This window comes from Pipistrellus kuhlii, unplaced genomic scaffold (assembly GCF_014108245.1).
Source record: "Pipistrellus kuhlii isolate mPipKuh1 unplaced genomic scaffold, mPipKuh1.p scaffold_m20_p_5, whole genome shotgun sequence".
In the NCBI taxonomy this organism is placed as follows: Eukaryota; Metazoa; Chordata; class Mammalia; order Chiroptera; family Vespertilionidae; genus Pipistrellus; species Pipistrellus kuhlii.
This window is the reverse complement of record NW_023425551.1, coordinates 63490189-63507230: the sequence shown is the minus strand read 5'-3', so window position 1 is coordinate 63507230 and position 17042 is coordinate 63490189. Positions and strand designations below refer to the sequence as shown.

The 17042-nt window shown below is 39.7% G+C and overlaps 1 protein-coding gene across 32 annotated transcripts in view; it reads right to left on the bottom strand.

The window, feature by feature from the left end:
* Positions 1 to 1167: 1167 nt before the first annotated feature.
* Positions 1168 to 17042, bottom strand: part of DST (dystonin) — a 419024-nt gene continuing 403149 nt past the window's right edge. For 15 of the 32 annotated variants that reach the window (XM_045573100.1, XM_045573108.1, XM_045573107.1 and 12 more), the window contains 11 exons: positions 16532 to 16698; positions 15493 to 15655; positions 14075 to 14229; positions 13824 to 13898; positions 12369 to 12386; positions 9586 to 9703; positions 8256 to 8327; positions 7129 to 7328; positions 6618 to 6728; positions 3535 to 3658; positions 1168 to 2430 (listed from right to left, as the gene is read on the bottom strand). In XM_045573100.1, the coding sequence (XP_045429056.1) occupies positions 2168 to 2430; positions 3535 to 3658; positions 6618 to 6728; positions 7129 to 7328; positions 8256 to 8327; positions 9586 to 9703; positions 12369 to 12386; positions 13824 to 13898; positions 14075 to 14229; positions 15493 to 15655; positions 16532 to 16698 (1466 nt within the window). In that variant the 3' untranslated portion in view covers positions 1168 to 2167. The remainder of the gene's footprint in view (positions 2431 to 3534; positions 3659 to 6617; positions 6729 to 7128; positions 7329 to 8255; positions 8328 to 9585; positions 9704 to 12368; positions 12387 to 13823; positions 13899 to 14074; positions 14230 to 15492; positions 15656 to 16531; positions 16699 to 17042) is intronic. The other 17 variants (XM_045573106.1, XM_045573109.1, XM_045573116.1 and 14 more) reach the window with 4 other exon arrangements.

Sequence of the window (17042 nt, the reverse complement as noted above, 5' to 3'; positions counted from 1 at the left end):
TGTTTTAAGGCAGGCAGGCAGGCAGGCAAGAAGGAGACAAAACCAAAAATAAAGAGGAAAAGAGGAGGAATGTGTATAAGAAGAGGACTGTCTGTTGCCTTCAGTGAAACTTGAGGCTCTAGCATTATTAGTTCAAGAGGAAACAAGTATCAGACATCTATATTTGAAAAGTTCCCCTGAGGGCCGTTGCTAACTAGGAGCAGTCCCAAAGACATCTCTGAAATATTTCTTAAAGCTCTTATTTTTCTCCAAAAGATTATTTTACTACTAAAAAAAAAAAATCAAAACCCCTAGCTCTTTAACAGGGTGGCATTCAAACAGGCTTAGATAAAATCATTCCCTTACATTTGTCTTTGAAATGGAAATGAGATCTCATGCAAAGCACCAAAGGAAAAACAACAATTTCAACTGCCATCTTGGGTGACATGCTTATAATCAAATGAAGGAATTACAACATGTGATCTCTTAGGTTAGAATTACTTTTTCCATCAAAGCTCCCACTTGAGACCTATACTTTCAAGAAAGAAGGAATTACTATCACTTAAAAATGGCACCTAATTTCTGTTTGTGGAAATTCCAGACTCTTCAACTTTGCTCCCATGAAAAAGGCCACGCAGGAAGCATATATTACTCCCTTGAACCTGAACTCCACCATGGCCATTTGCTAAAATAAATTTACAGAGTTATGAGGAAAGTTGTGACCTATCATACCCAAAGTAATAATCTGCCATCCTTCTCATTATATTTGACACCATTATTTTATAGTTAGGAAAAGTCTTTCATTTGCTTTTTAAAGGTACACAGACCAGAAGAATATTACTATATTACTGTAATTAAACCCTATCACATAGCTCCTGTAAGCAGCTTATGTGCTCTGATGATTTATTTCTTTATTAACTCTTCCCCCTTGAATAGAAGAGGGTAGGAACTCTGTAGACTCAGGGCCACTGCCTGGCTATCAGATGGTTGACACTTATTCAATATATTTATAGAATGAGTAGCTCATATAATTTTATTATATAGTTATTATAATATCATATTGCTGATATCCCCAAGCTTAGCCTGTTAACACTATTAGTAATATACATCATACAGATAACATTTATTTTGAACAACAAAAAAAGAACAGAAAAAATTCACTTTAAATAATCAAGTATTCCATATATGCAAGTGAATATGTTTTATTAAATGCACACTAATATCTTTCTATAGTGAGTATACATAATAAGTTAAAATGTATATATTTATTAAATATAGATATAATACCAGAACATGATTATTTCAGATGAGAAATCAAAATAAACCCATTTTTAAGTATCTTTTGGTCACTCCAAATTGATATTGCTCATAAAAAAATACACGGATTTTTTTCCCTAGGGAAAAAAGAAATTAATTCCATAGCAATGTGGTTAAGGGACATGTTTTATTTCATAGCTTTCTGCAAGCAAAAATTGCTTTAATACAAAATGAGTTCAATGATACAAGTGCTACTGTCCACTCAAGCAAAAGAAAACCTCACAGTTATATGGATGCACTTTATAATGATATTCTTACAGTATAATAGGTCTGCTGTCCGGGACACCTGTGGCCTCATGTGAAGAAATGGCACAGAGATGGTGCAAGGCTCCTGACCATCATAGCTCTCGCAGGGGCTTCAGAGTTCTCTGTCAGATACAAACTTACAGAGCTGGGTGAGGATGTGTCTGCCTTTCTGCCCTCCAGCTTTGAGTTTACATTTACATCATCTTGAAATGGATCCCTTGTGTGTGTGTCTTTCCCCCCTTCGGAGTTTCCACAAAAACAAGAAAAAGTCATGAGGTATCCTTAGCGTCAGCTACCCACGTAGGGCTGTGGCTTTGGAGGACGTGGACTTACCTGCAGGTACGGGAATTGGTTTTAGTGTGTGCTCCCGCCGTGACGGTGCAGAAATGTTAGTGCGTGTTAAACTCTACCTTCCCCTCACATAGAATGTGACTGTAACCCCAGAGTATCTGACAAAAAAAAATTATACAGATAAAATAAAAAGACAAATACACAAATAAGGCCATCTGCAGAATTTTTAAACTCACCTCTTGCAATATTTCACAATAATTTCTACATCATATTTTACATCTTTCAAACTTAAATAATAAATGCTCAAGGAAGGGCCTTGGTGGGACCAATGGCACTATCTTTTCGAGGATTTGTCCAATTTGCTGGCCGGTGACTTCCTCTGGGGGGTGGGGATTTTAGAAGGCTTGGCTGTGGACGGCCGAGAGCTTGCTCGGGGTGAAGGTCTGTATGTTGGGGGGGCAGTCTCCACGTCGGAGCACACGGACTGGATTTCGGAAATGTCAAAGTCTGACGCGTCACTGCCCCGGCGGCTGCTGGCCCTGCTGCCAGCCTTGCTTCCCGCTCTGCTTCCTGGTCGGCTGGGAGTCTTCTTGGGATCTGGGGAGGAAAGGCAGAGACAGGTCACCCTCAGCACTGGGTCCCCCTGCAGGAGACTCGGGAAACCTCCTGCCTCCTTGGATCTCAGCGATTGCTCTTGACACCTTGTGGGCACTCAGAAAACACTGTGAGTTCATGGTTCTCTCCGTTCCACAAGGGTAGGCAGCCCCCCTCTGAGCAGATGCAATATACACAAAGCTAGATATACTAACACAGTTTAGGTTTGGGCTTAAAAGAGGATTCCATTCACCACAAACAGATACAAAGAACACAGCTCTAACGTAAGGTTGTGCATTCCCAAGTTCAGTGTGTATACCCAGATGCGTGCAGTGCACACACGGAGCAAACTCTTAGGTGCAGGTTTGGCCCGAGGACCAGTAATTGAAAGGACTTGAAACTTTAAAAAAAAAATTCAGGCTTGCTGAGCACAGAACCCCAGAGGTTAGGCTCACTCTCCAGTGAGAAAGATGAGAGGCACTGGTGTCGGGCCCAGTATGGGTGAGTTTCTCTAACCACCTGAAATAGAGCCCAGGACCTTTTCCATGCAGACAGAAGGACCAAGACTTTCCAGCTAAGAGGGGCAGGATACTATTATCATTTTTCTCTGTTCTCATCTCCCAAAGGGGTTTTCTAGTCACCCACTCCCATGGCTCATTTATCCCCTATCTTGGTGGGAATTACTGGGGTTACATGTCATCTCAAAAGAACACAGCATCATCAGTTCACAATCTCTTCCCATTGAAGACAGGGGACTTCCATCTTCAGAGTATACTTCAAAAGCCATTAAAGCAATACATGCGCCCTGGCCGATGGGGCTGAGTTGTTAGTACGTCAGCCTGTGCACTGAAGTGTCTCTAGTTCAGTTGCAGGTTCGATCCCAGGCCCTGGTCAGGGCATGTGTGGGAAGCAACCAATCCATGTGTCTCTCTCACTCATCTCTGTCTCTTTCTTTCTTTGTCTCCTTCTTTCTCTTTATCCTCCCTTCCTCCCTTCCACTGTCTCAAAAAAAAAAAAAAAAAAAATCAATGAGAAAAATATCCTTAGGTGAGGATAAAAAAAAAAAAAAAAAAAAAAAAAAAAAAAAAAAAGGCACGCAGCACTCACCAGCAAACTGTGTTCGGACTCTGGCAGCTGCAGTTGTGATCAAGCCACTGTCGTCCCCCGAGTGGAAGCCTTTCCCTGATAAATATCCTGGAAGTCGAAGCTTGCTTCCTTGTATCGGTGTTCCCTGTATTCGATCAGTGAAAGCACATGTCAAAACTCTGCTCGAGTTCATCACTGACAACACTTTAAAAATGGCTGCAAACCCTCTGCTAGACCTCCTCGGCGAGGCATGGGGTTCTCACTTGCTTGTCTCCACTAATCTATTATTCTCTCCCTGAATTCAAAGGGAACCTTCCAAAGACAAGGAATTCGTGCTGAAGAATAAACACAAAAAATGGAGACCCCCAAATAATGGTAAGGGGAAAAAAGACAAATTAAGCTGTGAGTACATTAGTATTTTCAGTCTGTGGGTAAATAGTAAGGAATTAAGAAATACGGATGAAACGATGCTGACTGCCTGGCACAGAGAGGAGATGGGGCTCTGAAAAATTGTGCTTGGATACGCGCTACAGCCAACGCTTTTGGGAAAACAGTCAGAAATGAACCAACATAAATAGAACAATAAGTAAACAAGTAAAGCTGAGATAGCCATAATTTAAACAAATTAATTGCAAAAAAAGTGACATTTCAGAACTTGGTAAAATGTCACTTCATTTTCTGGCTCCATGAACTTCTGTGTTCCTTACGTACAAAATACCTAGGCAATGTTTGGGATAATTCTTTTAAAATTCTCATAGAAGAGAAATTTTATCATAAGCCTAAAACTACTGCACTTTTTATAGATCACTACAATATTTTGAAAATTCTCTGAAAGTTAAAAAAATAAATAAACCAATTTCCTGAGAAGTGTAGGGACTGTCATATTCCTTGAATTCAAAGGGGGCTATTTGAAAAAATTTATCCAAATTATGTGTGCATTTAAAAAAACTGAACTGTCCCTTTATTAAATGGTTTTAAATGTTTAATAAAGAATATATAAGACATTTTGATACATCAGGGTTACAAATCTGTAATGTTAACATAATATTTATAATCCACTTACATATATATCCATACATATATATTCTATACATATACTTTACATATGTATTCTATGCATATTTAACTATAGAATTTATATATTACTTCTATACATATAATACTTAAGTTTTCAAAATATTCTCGGACAGACAGCCACAATTTATCTTCCCAACTCATCTAATCACAACTTTTTTGCAAATGTGAAAAATGAGGGCCTGAGGAGGGAAGTGATTTGCCCAAGATCTGACATCTCTAATCTAGTTAAATTCCTAACCAAGAATATCTCAATTATCCATAAGAGAGTAAGGACCCACAATTAAAAAACATATTACTCAAGGTGGCAGAATCTATTACCATGGAAGACAGGAAGCATTATTCTCAGAATGTCTGGGTGGATTTGAATGGATTGCTCTAAACCCTACCTTTTAAGCCCTTCTATAAAGGTACACTGTTGTTTTGTCTGTCTGTTTTTTGTTTTTGTTTTTGTCTGATGAGCCTACTTGAAATAAAGCACAGTTTTCTTTTGAGCAAAATTAGCATGCTTAGACTTTGATTTGGAGACTTTCTACTTTTTAAAATTGTGAACTAACATAGCAGCTTGAAATAGTTAAAGCAAACATGTTGCTTGAGGTTCCTTGAACTGGACTCAGTTCTTGCTACAATAGATCCATCATGAGTGACAGACACATCTAGATGTTATAATACCACTGCTTCTCATTTAGGGGAGAGGGTGCAAAGGAGGGGCTGGGGAATGGGGAGGAGTTGAAGAATGAGTTGTTTCTGCCCCATTTCTACCCCTGTCATTAATGTCATTTCCATCATTTCCCTCTGAGGCATGAGGGAAACCAAAGTTTCCCTGCCTATGTTTTATCACTGATGTGAGGATTAAATAATACATAAGAAAGTGTTATGAAAAGCACAAAGGGCTTTCTAAGGGCAGCATATCACTTTCAGTCTTGGATTCTGGCCTTTTACCTGAAATACTCACTTCAATTCAAAAGCCGTTATTTAGGGATTTTCTCCCCCTAATGATTATGGGTGTGTTTTTTCTAATCAAACATGTGCTTATTTGGTGCCTATGTTTGTCATTTTACAGAGAAGTTCTTTAAAAGATATGGTTGACTTTCACTTGAATGTAAAGGATCCATGTGTTAATCTTGGCAAATTTTATATTAGCTAAATATCGTATCCCCATATATCATGCCATATTAAGAAAGCTAGAGCTTGCTTAATAATAGCCATTGAAGTCTAATAAAGATATGTTGAAAATGACACATAATTGTTTGCATGAGTAGGCCCCTACTCTTATGTCTCACCCACCCAGTGTTTTGGGGCAGAAATAAGTATAACAGACATTCAGAAAAACCTTGCCTACAAGTGAACACTCAATGAAAATTATTTCAGTTAAGTGATTTCTCTTTCAAATGGCACCACCTCTCCTCACCTAAAGGGGTTTGGTTGTATTTCTTATGTCTAGAAGCAAAAGCATACCATCAGCTTTAAAAGAAACTTTACTTAAGTCTGGATATAATCTCTTGTATTTCACTCTCGCAAGAGAGAAAAGTAAAATTAAGTATAAGGTGCAGAACCTGCAGGTGTGGCTATGTTAAACTGACATTATGCAAGGAACAAAATCTAAAATCTGTCTTTTCTGTTAACCCTTTACTCTCATGTCTTCCAAGAACTGGTGGGTTGATATTTATCTTATACAAGGCTATTAAAAAGACATAGCACTGCCCTAGCTGGTTTGGCTCAGTGGATAGAGCATTGAACTGGGAACTGGAAGGTCCAGGGTTCAACTCCAGTCAAGGGCACATGCTTGGGTTGTGGGCTCGACCCCCAGTAGGGGGCATGCAGGAGGCAGCCGATCCATGATACTCTCTCATCATTGATGTTTCTATCTTTCTCTCCCTCTCCCTTCCTCTCTGAAATCAATAAAAATATATATAAAAAAAGACATAGCAGTATCAAAATTACATATATTCAGGGAGAGGTAAAGCAATGTTAGTGGGTGATAGTTTCAATGAAAGGCTGTTAGACTGGAATCTGGGGCCTTACGATACCTCTGCAGATGGCACGGAAAAGTCTGAGCACTCTGCTGGCTTACAAGGAGTTGACATTTTGCTGTTTGTCAACCATGGTTTACCATAATTGCGTGTTAAAGGATGAAGGATCTGTATGGAACAATGGCAAATCAAAGGTAAAGGATAGCAGGTAAAACACAAAGCCACAGAAAGAGATACTCATAGCAAAGACTCACATTTCACAGTAGGAACAATAATAATTAAAAATACGTGGAAAGATCTGATGGCAAATCATACACACCAAAAAAATGAATGAAGCTTCACAAAGGAAAACCAATCTGAAAGGGAATGAAAGCAGCGCCCAGTCTTACAGGGGCCATAGGGCAAAAGCATGCATTTAAAAAAAATAATAATAATCCTTCATCTGCTGTACTGTGAGAAGGAACATAATGGAGAAAGCTCACAGATTCTAGGGTCCTAACACATTCAAAAGTGTATTCAAGGCACGGATTGCAAGGGAGGAGGAAAGCATTTCCCACCCGAGTCCTACCTTGGGAGTGCTGGTGGCATGGACCTGCGGGGAGGCCGCCTGGCCAGCCGGGCTGGACACGGATGTCGATCGGTTGGGTGAAGCTCCACGCGAGGAAGGCCGCGATCTTCGGCCGCGAGGTCGGAAAGCAGCCATCCCCTGACTGGCACCATCTGCTAAAATGAACTTCTCCCGAAGTTCCATGTTCGTCCTTCCTTTGGCTGGATCGCGTAAGGAGGTACACAAAACAGAAGAGGAGAGAAAACAAGAGGCGTTCAATCGTTATTGGGAAGAACGACCACCTGGCCACCACAGATAACGCTGAGGATTTGAGGACATCGTTTTCCATGCCAACTCCAACTCAGCATAACAAAAAAAGGTGAATGCATTCCGTTGCAATGCATTCCTTTTGGATACAAGTCAGTTTGGGGGGGAAAGAAAAGGAAGAGTGTGTTTATTCCAACACTAGACACCAGCCAGAATAACCACTACCAAAGAAAGAGTCAGCATGAAAATGGAAAAGCTCATGCTAAAGTATTGTTAATCCACCAGCTCCTGATGCCCACATGGGTTCATGACCCTTCCCCGCACACTGAGAAGACAAGCCAGTCAAGCAGGGACTGTGCCTTTTGCACATACTGCTGGGGTAAGGAGAATGCCATAATTTTAACATTGGGAGTCATCAAACAACGGAGTTACACAGAATGGCAGATGGCTTGTTAATCATGAGGACAACATTGAAATTTCAGATTTTCCACTGGGATGAGGCAGCTAGCCCTTTTATTTTATGCCTTGAATAGCTCTCTTTTACCAACATGCGATAACAAAACACCAGACCCAGGGACCCAGGAGGTCATCGGTGATGCCACACTCACACGAACACATGTGTGCATGGAGAACACTCCACGAGGACCCGATGCAGCGTGTTAGCACGTGTTTGACCACTTACATCACACCTACACTTGCAACACACCGCAGGTGTGTGACATGTTCAGACTTTACGTCTGGAAGCACCAGCTCAGTTGGATATGACATAAGCCATACGCAATGGATGAAGCGTGTTATTTTTAAAGCAAATTAAAGCAGGAATGTAAAAGTAGGGGAGAGAAAAGGTAAAGAGGGGAGAGGCAAAGAGAGGGGTTGCCAACCTATAGTAGGCTGAGTAGTAGTAATTGAAGAGTTTGATTCCGAACGTAACATTTTACTCCCGTGATGATGAACTAGAAAAAAAATGACACAGGAGATCAATCACATTAAAGAATACTGTTAGCAGGAAAAGAAACAAAGTACAGTCAGTAGCTGACTATGCAAAGGGATGCTCAGGTCCGGCCTTCAGCACACATTTAGGAGAAAAGTTGCATCAGGAAAAGCGCTCAAAGGTTTGACTCAGTAAGAAACATGTATTAAGAAGGCTTTGCCACCGTCATGCTAACTTTAGAACACTGCATGTTCTAATCTCTCTGTTTCATAAAAGGAACTGCATTACCTTCGACTGCATTATTTTCAAAATATGAAACAAAAAGGAACATTGTGTCATTTCACACCATTTAACGTGCAGCCAGCAGAGCTCCTAGGTATGGCTGTGTGATCATCCTACGGTGGCTCCGCAGAGGCCTGCTGACCACATGGCAATTCACCCACCGCACCTGTGTCTTCAGTGGCAGCTCAGTAACCAAGAGCCCACTGGGGGAACCGTGACCTCCTGATAGTGCTGGCACCAACATTTGCTCTTGTTTGTTTGAAGGGATTAAAATGGGTTCAAGAAAAGCACAAAAATCTCTGTCTTTTTTCAAAGAAAAATGGGCCTACTGCTGAGTCCATGGGAGCTAACTAGAAATTATAATCAAATGACCACCTGTAAGGTGAATCAATTAAGGATTCAAAAATTGACAACAGGATTTGAGAAATAAGGGGAATTAAAAGCTGATCGAGGGCTCTTAGGCTGGTAGACATGGTGAGAGCTGTAGTTTATGTCTGTATTTTTAATGTTCCGCCACTTCAAAGTCAGAGTTGGGTTATCAGTTCTTGTTTGTTTTTAATCTTTGAGTATTGCTTTCCTCACTTCTTCCTACTTGTATAAAAAATTTCACTTTTAAACTTCTACTATCCAGTACCTTCAGTATTCATCACCTCAATTTCCTTTCCCTCCTCCTTTGCTATTTAATGAGAAATGAAATGCTCCCCTGGTTGGTGCAATTGCTCATTTTGAAAATTGCAGATGAGATTGTCTTATCAAGAAAATCTAGTATTTCTCGCCTCCAGTCCCATGTTTATCCAGAGAAGTCAAAAAGCAACAGGAAGGACACGGTTTAATGACTGCCACGAGTTCTCTGGAAACTTCCGGCTGACAGAGCAATGTGAAACACTCTTGTCAATAAATGACCAAAGTTATACCCGAGCATGTGTTTGTTGCTGGAAATGAATACAAAACCGACATCCTTTTATGGTGCGATAGTCTCAACATAGGTATCTCCTTACCCCTGCAAGGGTCGTTTTTCACCAAGAACTCATCAAGCGCCATCCATCCCCCTCCGACGCGAACCATCACGGTGCTTCGCAGGATGCGGACCAGGCGCAGTTGCTGGGAGTCTCCAAACTGTGAAGATGAAGAAAGAAGACCCTCTAATTGTCACTACTCATTCTACACTAGCGGGTGGTGTGCGATCTGCAGTAGCGTAAGCAACCGACTTTTAATGTTTTGCTTAGTTCGCAGCGATTAGTAAAATCTCAAAAAAAGGAGTTTGTAATGGTCTGCGTTAGGCTGCTGCATGCTGATTTAGCCCAAAAGAAACAGTTTGAAAAAAGATAACAAAGGTTTATCAAATAGAATATGAAAGATTTCTTCTAAAATTAATTTTTTTCTTTCTTGTGACACATAGATTAGTAACGAGGTGATTGAAAAATGTTTCTAGAAATTAAGCCATGAAAATAAGCACAGGCCCACTTGCCCAGGGTTTATACAAAGCAAGATGATTCTAAAGAAGATGTAGTAAACTCTGATTCTTCTTCATTAAAACCTCCTCTTACACTAAAACTTTGCCACTAAAATCTGTGGGAGAAATCTTCATAAACTCATAAGGCATTAATGTAGTAAATGAACATGACCAATAAATATTTCACAGCCAAATAAAATGTCTGCACCGCTAATAACCTGGTAAACCCATTTGTTAAAGACTGGATGACTGTGCCATTTTGTATTACTATAGCATTAGAACAGTCACTGGCACATTAATGAATACAGCTTTCAAATCCAAAAGGCTTTCTCTTCAAACTGTTTGTACCGTAAACTGCCGAGCGGAATAAGCAGTCATCTTTGTCTTGCCCTTTCCATGGATCTCCAATCACTTGGATAGGATATATATTCTGCAAGTCCTGAATAAATGTCTAGACTACACGTGGTTTCTGATCACAAGGTTTATTTGTTTTGAAAGCCCATGAGAAATAATTTTATACTTTTAAATCATTTCTAATAGGCTCACATCCAACTTATAAAAGGCACCATATTAAATTTCACGGCTGCCAACCCGCAGATACCATAGCAAAATGAACAGTCAATTAAACATAAATAGCTTTTTTTTTTTTTTTTTAAGGCAGGTAAAATACAGTTGTGACTTTGACTATTTGCCTAGGCTCGTGATGGATAAACAGAACATTTTAAGCAGAAACAATCTGCTACTCTTCAATACGCTCAACCCCTGAGTTTCAGGAAGTGAACCCTAAAACAAAGCCAACCATTCAAGACCCTGAAACTCAGGAGGACCTCAGAGGCATGTAAAATGCACCGGCAGGAACTCATGCGCTTTACCTCAACCCTTTTTATATTGCAATTTCTGAGTCCATTTTGAAGCCTTGAGATTCAACTTTTCTATAATTGAGCCTATTTCTATAATGTAGTTGAAGTGTAAAAAATAAAAATAAAATATTTATTTTGTTAGAAAAAAATCTGGTGCTGCTGATAAGCAAAGGGAAAGGAGGGGATTGAAAGAAAATTACCCTTAAGTAACCAGATAATAAGGCCTGGCATTTTTGGTTCAGGATTACATTCAAAAGAAAAGTTTTAAGGAACTAACTGAAGTTCTTTACACATGTGAAATTTCAATTTTAATAAACAAATTATTTTAAATTTTAATTTGAGAAGACATTATCTAACATTGTCTTCAGAATTTCCCTAATTTTCCTAAGAGCCAAATTGTGAGACAAGAAAAAAATAGACTAATGCTGTTCTTTGGGCTTTCAATGAAAGAAAACCTTTCGAGGAATTTAATCCTTTCTGCAAATAAATGATGCTGTGCTAATTGCTACTCCAAATAACGAGAAAAGTAAATTTTTATGTATTATAACAGACAGCGGTTTTAAAACCTCTATTCAAATTAACTGCACATTTCTACTCGAAACCGTTATGTGATTGAATAAGTGGGGACCATAGATAATTTGAAGTTTAAGATGTAATATGGGTTCAAAACTGTGAGGCAGAGTAATAACTAATATGATGCGGTAAGGTACCATAAAAAGCACAGCTTTTCCAAAAGCACTTAGTAAAAAAAAATATATTCTCCTTGTTTAAATCAAAACGTGATTGCTCTTGTCTTTAGTTCTAAAATTCTTCTGTGCAGCGCCACTACACAGTTTATAAACTGACTTAAATGTGAGGTCAAAATGGCATAAAATGTGACTAAGATTTTGTAAGTGACAAGAGATATGTTTTCTCAGGAGGAATTACAACACTCAAAACCCCCAGGGTTAAAATTTCTACTCACAGGATGCACAGTTCTACATTGATTTAGGACAAATGGACGATGTTTGCTTTGGAGAGGACACATTATTTGTGGCTGAGTGCCCTGTCTTTGTGTCTCTGCCTAATGCTGATCCTTCTCTAGCTACTGTGTACCACACATCCTCAGTGGTAAACACCAATGAAGCTATGTAGAGATGTGTTTCCAGTGAGTACTGGCATAAACCTTATGCTAATAGTATTATCAGCAAAGGGAACCAAAAATGGCATGTGTAACACTGTAACCAGCCAAGCTACAGTTCATTATCTGGTTTGCTTAAAGGTAATCTCCTCACTTGAGACACAAGGCAAAAAGGGATCCTGGATCAAGGACCCTTTATAGCATTTACAGAACCACCACGCCAACCAACAATGTAGTAGCTAGGGGGGCAGCATGGGAAAGATTGGCCATGGCAAGCTTTAATGACTATGAATTAAAGTTTAAAAAAAAATCATTGGGAACTTGCGAATACATTCCACTGAATTATACCTGATTTCCCAGGAAGAACTGATAAAAAAATGAAAAAATGGAAGAAAGATATAATTAGTTCAACAGGAAACTTTCTATATGGCTGTAGATTATACACACTCTCACACTCAGGGCTTCTAGAGATAGTATCTAGTTTACAGATGTGCAGGTATCCAACTTCAACCCCAATAATCAGAAAATTCCCTATGTAAATTTTCTGAAAATCTCTGGGTTTAAAATTTAAACTAAAAATTCCAATACTTAGACGAATATTTTTCAATGTGTAAATATAAATATATAAATAAACATGAGTAACGTTTCATTTGTAAGTAACATACTGTATTAGGGATACCTGGCACATTTTCTTTCTAGCTACTACATATCAGAGATGTTCCAAAAATGAGAAAGAATGATGAAGTCATGTTGGTCTTCAAGTAATTGTTTTGAGGAAGGTAAACCAAGGTATCGAGATACTGAATAAAAGGGTATATTACCGTACAAGTGGAAAACATCGCCTCTTTTTCATTTTATAAAATTAGACAACATTTTTAATTTTGTGGATGTGACTTGGAATAGCTTTATTATTTGAAAGATGAAAACTTACCTGTAATCATATAAAATAGGTTATCTGCATATATAAAAGCCTAAGCGACCATTCCACTGGTCACTATGACACACACTGACCACCAGGGGGCAGACGTTCAATGCAAGAGCTGCCCCCTGGTGGTCAGTGTGCTCCCACAGCAGGAGCACTGCTCAGCTGACCAATGGGCACCAGATGCCAGGCTCATGGCTGGCAAGCACAGCTGCGGTCCTGTGAGTCTCTCCCACGGACACACTCCCTGTGCACCCCTCCCTCATCCAGGGATTGGCATCGGGACTCACTGGGCAAGAGCCGACAGTTGCTTCTCGGTCATGTGAGTATCAGTACTGCCCTAGGACGGGTGCGCAGAGACCGCAGTGGAGCAGCAGCGAGCCTACTGAGCGGAGGCCGTAGCAGGCACAGTGGGGCTGAGATGAACAGGAGCAATGTGGCTCCAGGCCCTGGCTCAGGCTCCTCCCTAACTGCGCGCGGCTTCACCCACTACTACATCCCTCAGGGGATGCTGGACTGCTGGTTTTGGCGCAATCCCCATAGGCCACACCTAGGGACCCCACCGGTGCACGAATCCATGCACCGGGCCTTTGGTAAAGTCATATGAAGCAACATAAATATAAGTAATGTGTTTTTCTGCAAATATTTTTCTCCTTAAAAGGAATGTACATGTTATACATGTTAAACATATGTCCTTATATAAAAAAATGCAGGCTATTTTTATGTAATTTAAAATGATGAGAGTTAGTCATATACCATTCAATTTTTATATGAGGTAAAAATAAATAATTAGCACTCCTGGAAAACAATGCAGGTCAAATTACAAACAAATTTCGAGTTTTACCCTTTAAAAGTACTACAAAGTGACTTTGAAAACTTACCCTGTATTTGTTGTCTCCAATCTGCTCAACTTGAAATCGTTTTGCACATTTACACTTAGCTACCTGCCTCGTCACCTGCCAAAAACAATGAGATGTCCACTTTAATGTTAGCATTACATAATGAATGCTTAAAACCCTGACCAACCACTGAACATGGAAATAAGTAAAAGGGCTGCATGCATGGCGCCTGAGATCTGGCAGAACACACTGTGCAGGCATGTTGCTGCAAGCAATGGAAAGATAGTGAGTACCTCATCTTCGATCTTGTCAGCATCGGTGACAGGTTTATATGCATCCTTATTTGGGTGAAGGGCGGCTACAAATTCATAGTAGTCGATGTAGCCATCGCCGTCTCTGTCGAAGATGTCCGCCACTGCGCTCATCTCCAGGCGGCTGGTGGGGAACTCTACGTATTTTCAAAACAACAGCAAGTGATGTTACTTACTTGACAAGGTTGTAAGATCATTTACAATGCACATTGTAATCACTTGATATTTGTATATATCAGGGAAAGAATTCCTCTATCTGGTTAATTAACATACCTATCACCTCACATAAGTGTTTATCTTTTATGTGTGTGAGAGAGAGCATTTCAGGACCACCCTCAATAATACAATACAGTGTTAGCAACTATGGTCACCATGTCACACGTGAGGTCCTCGGGCCTTATTCATCTTACCGCTGAACGTCTGCATCCTTTTACCAACCTGCTCCCATTCCTCCAGAACCTGGCAGCCACTCGTCTGTTTCTATGAGTCTGACTCCTTATTTAGATTTCACATACAAGTGACAGTTAAGACACTCTCAGTATAAGCCACACAATATTCCCAATTAAACTTTATCAGACCTGCTACTTACTATAACGCTTTATAAAAAGACTTGTCTTTAAAAAAAAAATAGTAGGTAGTGTTACTTAATTCTGCCTTAAGACATTCTCAGTTGTACATTTTAATTTTAATGTGGCTGATTAAATTATCAGGGTCATAAAATACATTAAAATCCTTTTTAAAAAAATTAATTTATATAATAACAAATGAAATCACACACACAAACTAAAGTTATCTTTAATTACTATTAGGGTGAATCGTTTGAAATTGCTATTTTTCTAGGTTGATAACTGTTTAATATTAGCAAATTTCAAATGTTTCAACTACCACTTTCCTTAAGGAATAATTTGTATGAAATTTACTTTAAGAATGACTTCTAGTAATATGTGCCAGAGCTACCACATACACATGACTGAACCATCAAACAAGGGGATGATGTGTGCCTTCCGAAGTTTATATGAAAGGGTTCTAATTTCCTCCTAGTGATCATGTTAGATCAGAATGTCAATCAGAAAGGAAAGGAAGAGAGACTGGCTTGCTGGCTTCCACTATGCCAGGCAACACAAACAATCTAAGAATCAAAGTTTATTAACATTATTGTACTCATGAGGACACAGCTTCAGTGGTGTGAGGAAACACAATTAGTTAAGGGTGTGTGACTCCAAAGTCATAAATTTTACAAATTTTACAAAGACACTTTTCTTTTTTAGAGTGGTGACTTCATAGCCAAGTTTAAAGGCAAAGCTTTATGGGTAACACGAGTTTACTGGCCCCACAATTTGAAACTGTGCTTGTTTTCTTTAAAAATTACACACATTTCGGTCACTCCTCGTGGGACTTACTTGAAGAAAGAATGCCATCAATAAATTCTTGTCGGGTTATTTTTCCGTCCTGGTCTTTATCAATTCTCCTGAAGAAGTCCATCACCCGAGATTTCTTGTGGTTCATCCATCGCATGTATTTTTTGCGCCAGATATCAAAATCAAAGTTGGCAAATTCCCTCAGCTGAAATGGGCAGAAAATATTTGGGGGTAGTTAATGCTGTGCTCAAGCTATAGCTTCTATGAAGAAAGTTATTTTTAATGAGCCTCTAGATATACAGGTAGTATCTTTCCCCTTCAAAGGAAGGTATAATCTTATAAAGGAGACTCAGAAAAAACAAAAAAAAACTTTTCCTGTAAAGTTTATTTCATTACTTGTCACTGTGGTCATTCTGGCTTTTCTTTACAAATACAGGGGAAAATAAAACTCCCAAAAAAAGTCCTACTGAAAATTCCTGACAGAGCCACTAGGCAACATGCCCAGCTCAGCAGCACAACTCACTCTCCGCAGTTGGCACTCCCCTAGACTGCTAACAATGCCCCAGTTTCACAATGAACTCTAACTCTCAGATCAAAGAATGAATAGAAGGAAAATAGCTGAATTATAAATGGTTATATTTGCCAGTTAATACCACCAAGCAAACCTATGTCAAGCTAGATCTTGTGTGGGGTTTTTAAAAATCCTCACCACTGATGAGTTGCCTCCCGTAGCAATCGAAGCTGCAACCTTTTGGCACAGGGGCGGGTGACGTTCCAACCAGGGGAGCCACCCAGCCCAGGCGAGACCTTTTCTTGAGCCAGTTTCAGATTATGTTAAGACATATTAGTTTTTCACCTTATTGCTTCCCTAAATCCCAGTCCCACATATCACATCCCCCGCCTCCCAACAAAAATGTACATACTCGTGGTATTAATTTTTGAAGTAAAACACACACTCAAATAACAAGTTTGCTGACGTATTATCGGGAAAGTTGAAAAATCAAGACGTCGGCAATGTGTCCCGGTAATAAATGGAGGAAATGACAATATATATGGGGAGTGTACATGCGAGTGTTCGAACCTCCTCCAGTCTGTCCAAGGCGTCATTGAGCTTCCTCCTCCTTTCCAACGCGAGGAGCCAGACCTGCTGCCATTTGCTCACCAGTAAGTTGACCCTGGGGTTCTTGGTTTCAATTTGTGTCTGTGACCCAGAGGGGTATAAGTTGGAGGCTGGGGTATAGCGTTTTCCTGTCAAAATAAAACTTGAGTTAGGACACGGCAGTTTCCAGGCTTCTGAGATATGATAAGGTTTGACCTTTGTCTGTTCCTAGCTAAGGCTGAATCGACTTCATTATTGGGTAGGATAGCTAGAAATACCCTGTTTAGATGATGCCTCTTAAAAATGGCAGGTGCATTTAAGTACTGGAAAGCTCTCTCAATGAATGGATGCTTAAGATGTTTTTTTGAGCTTCAAACTCATGCCACTTCAATGAGAATGAAGTACGCTGTGACCCTCCTCTTTGTTAAGGCATTCCTTTGTTAAGGCATGATAACAGAAATCTCCCAGGGTAGCGAGAGTAGTCAGAATCAGT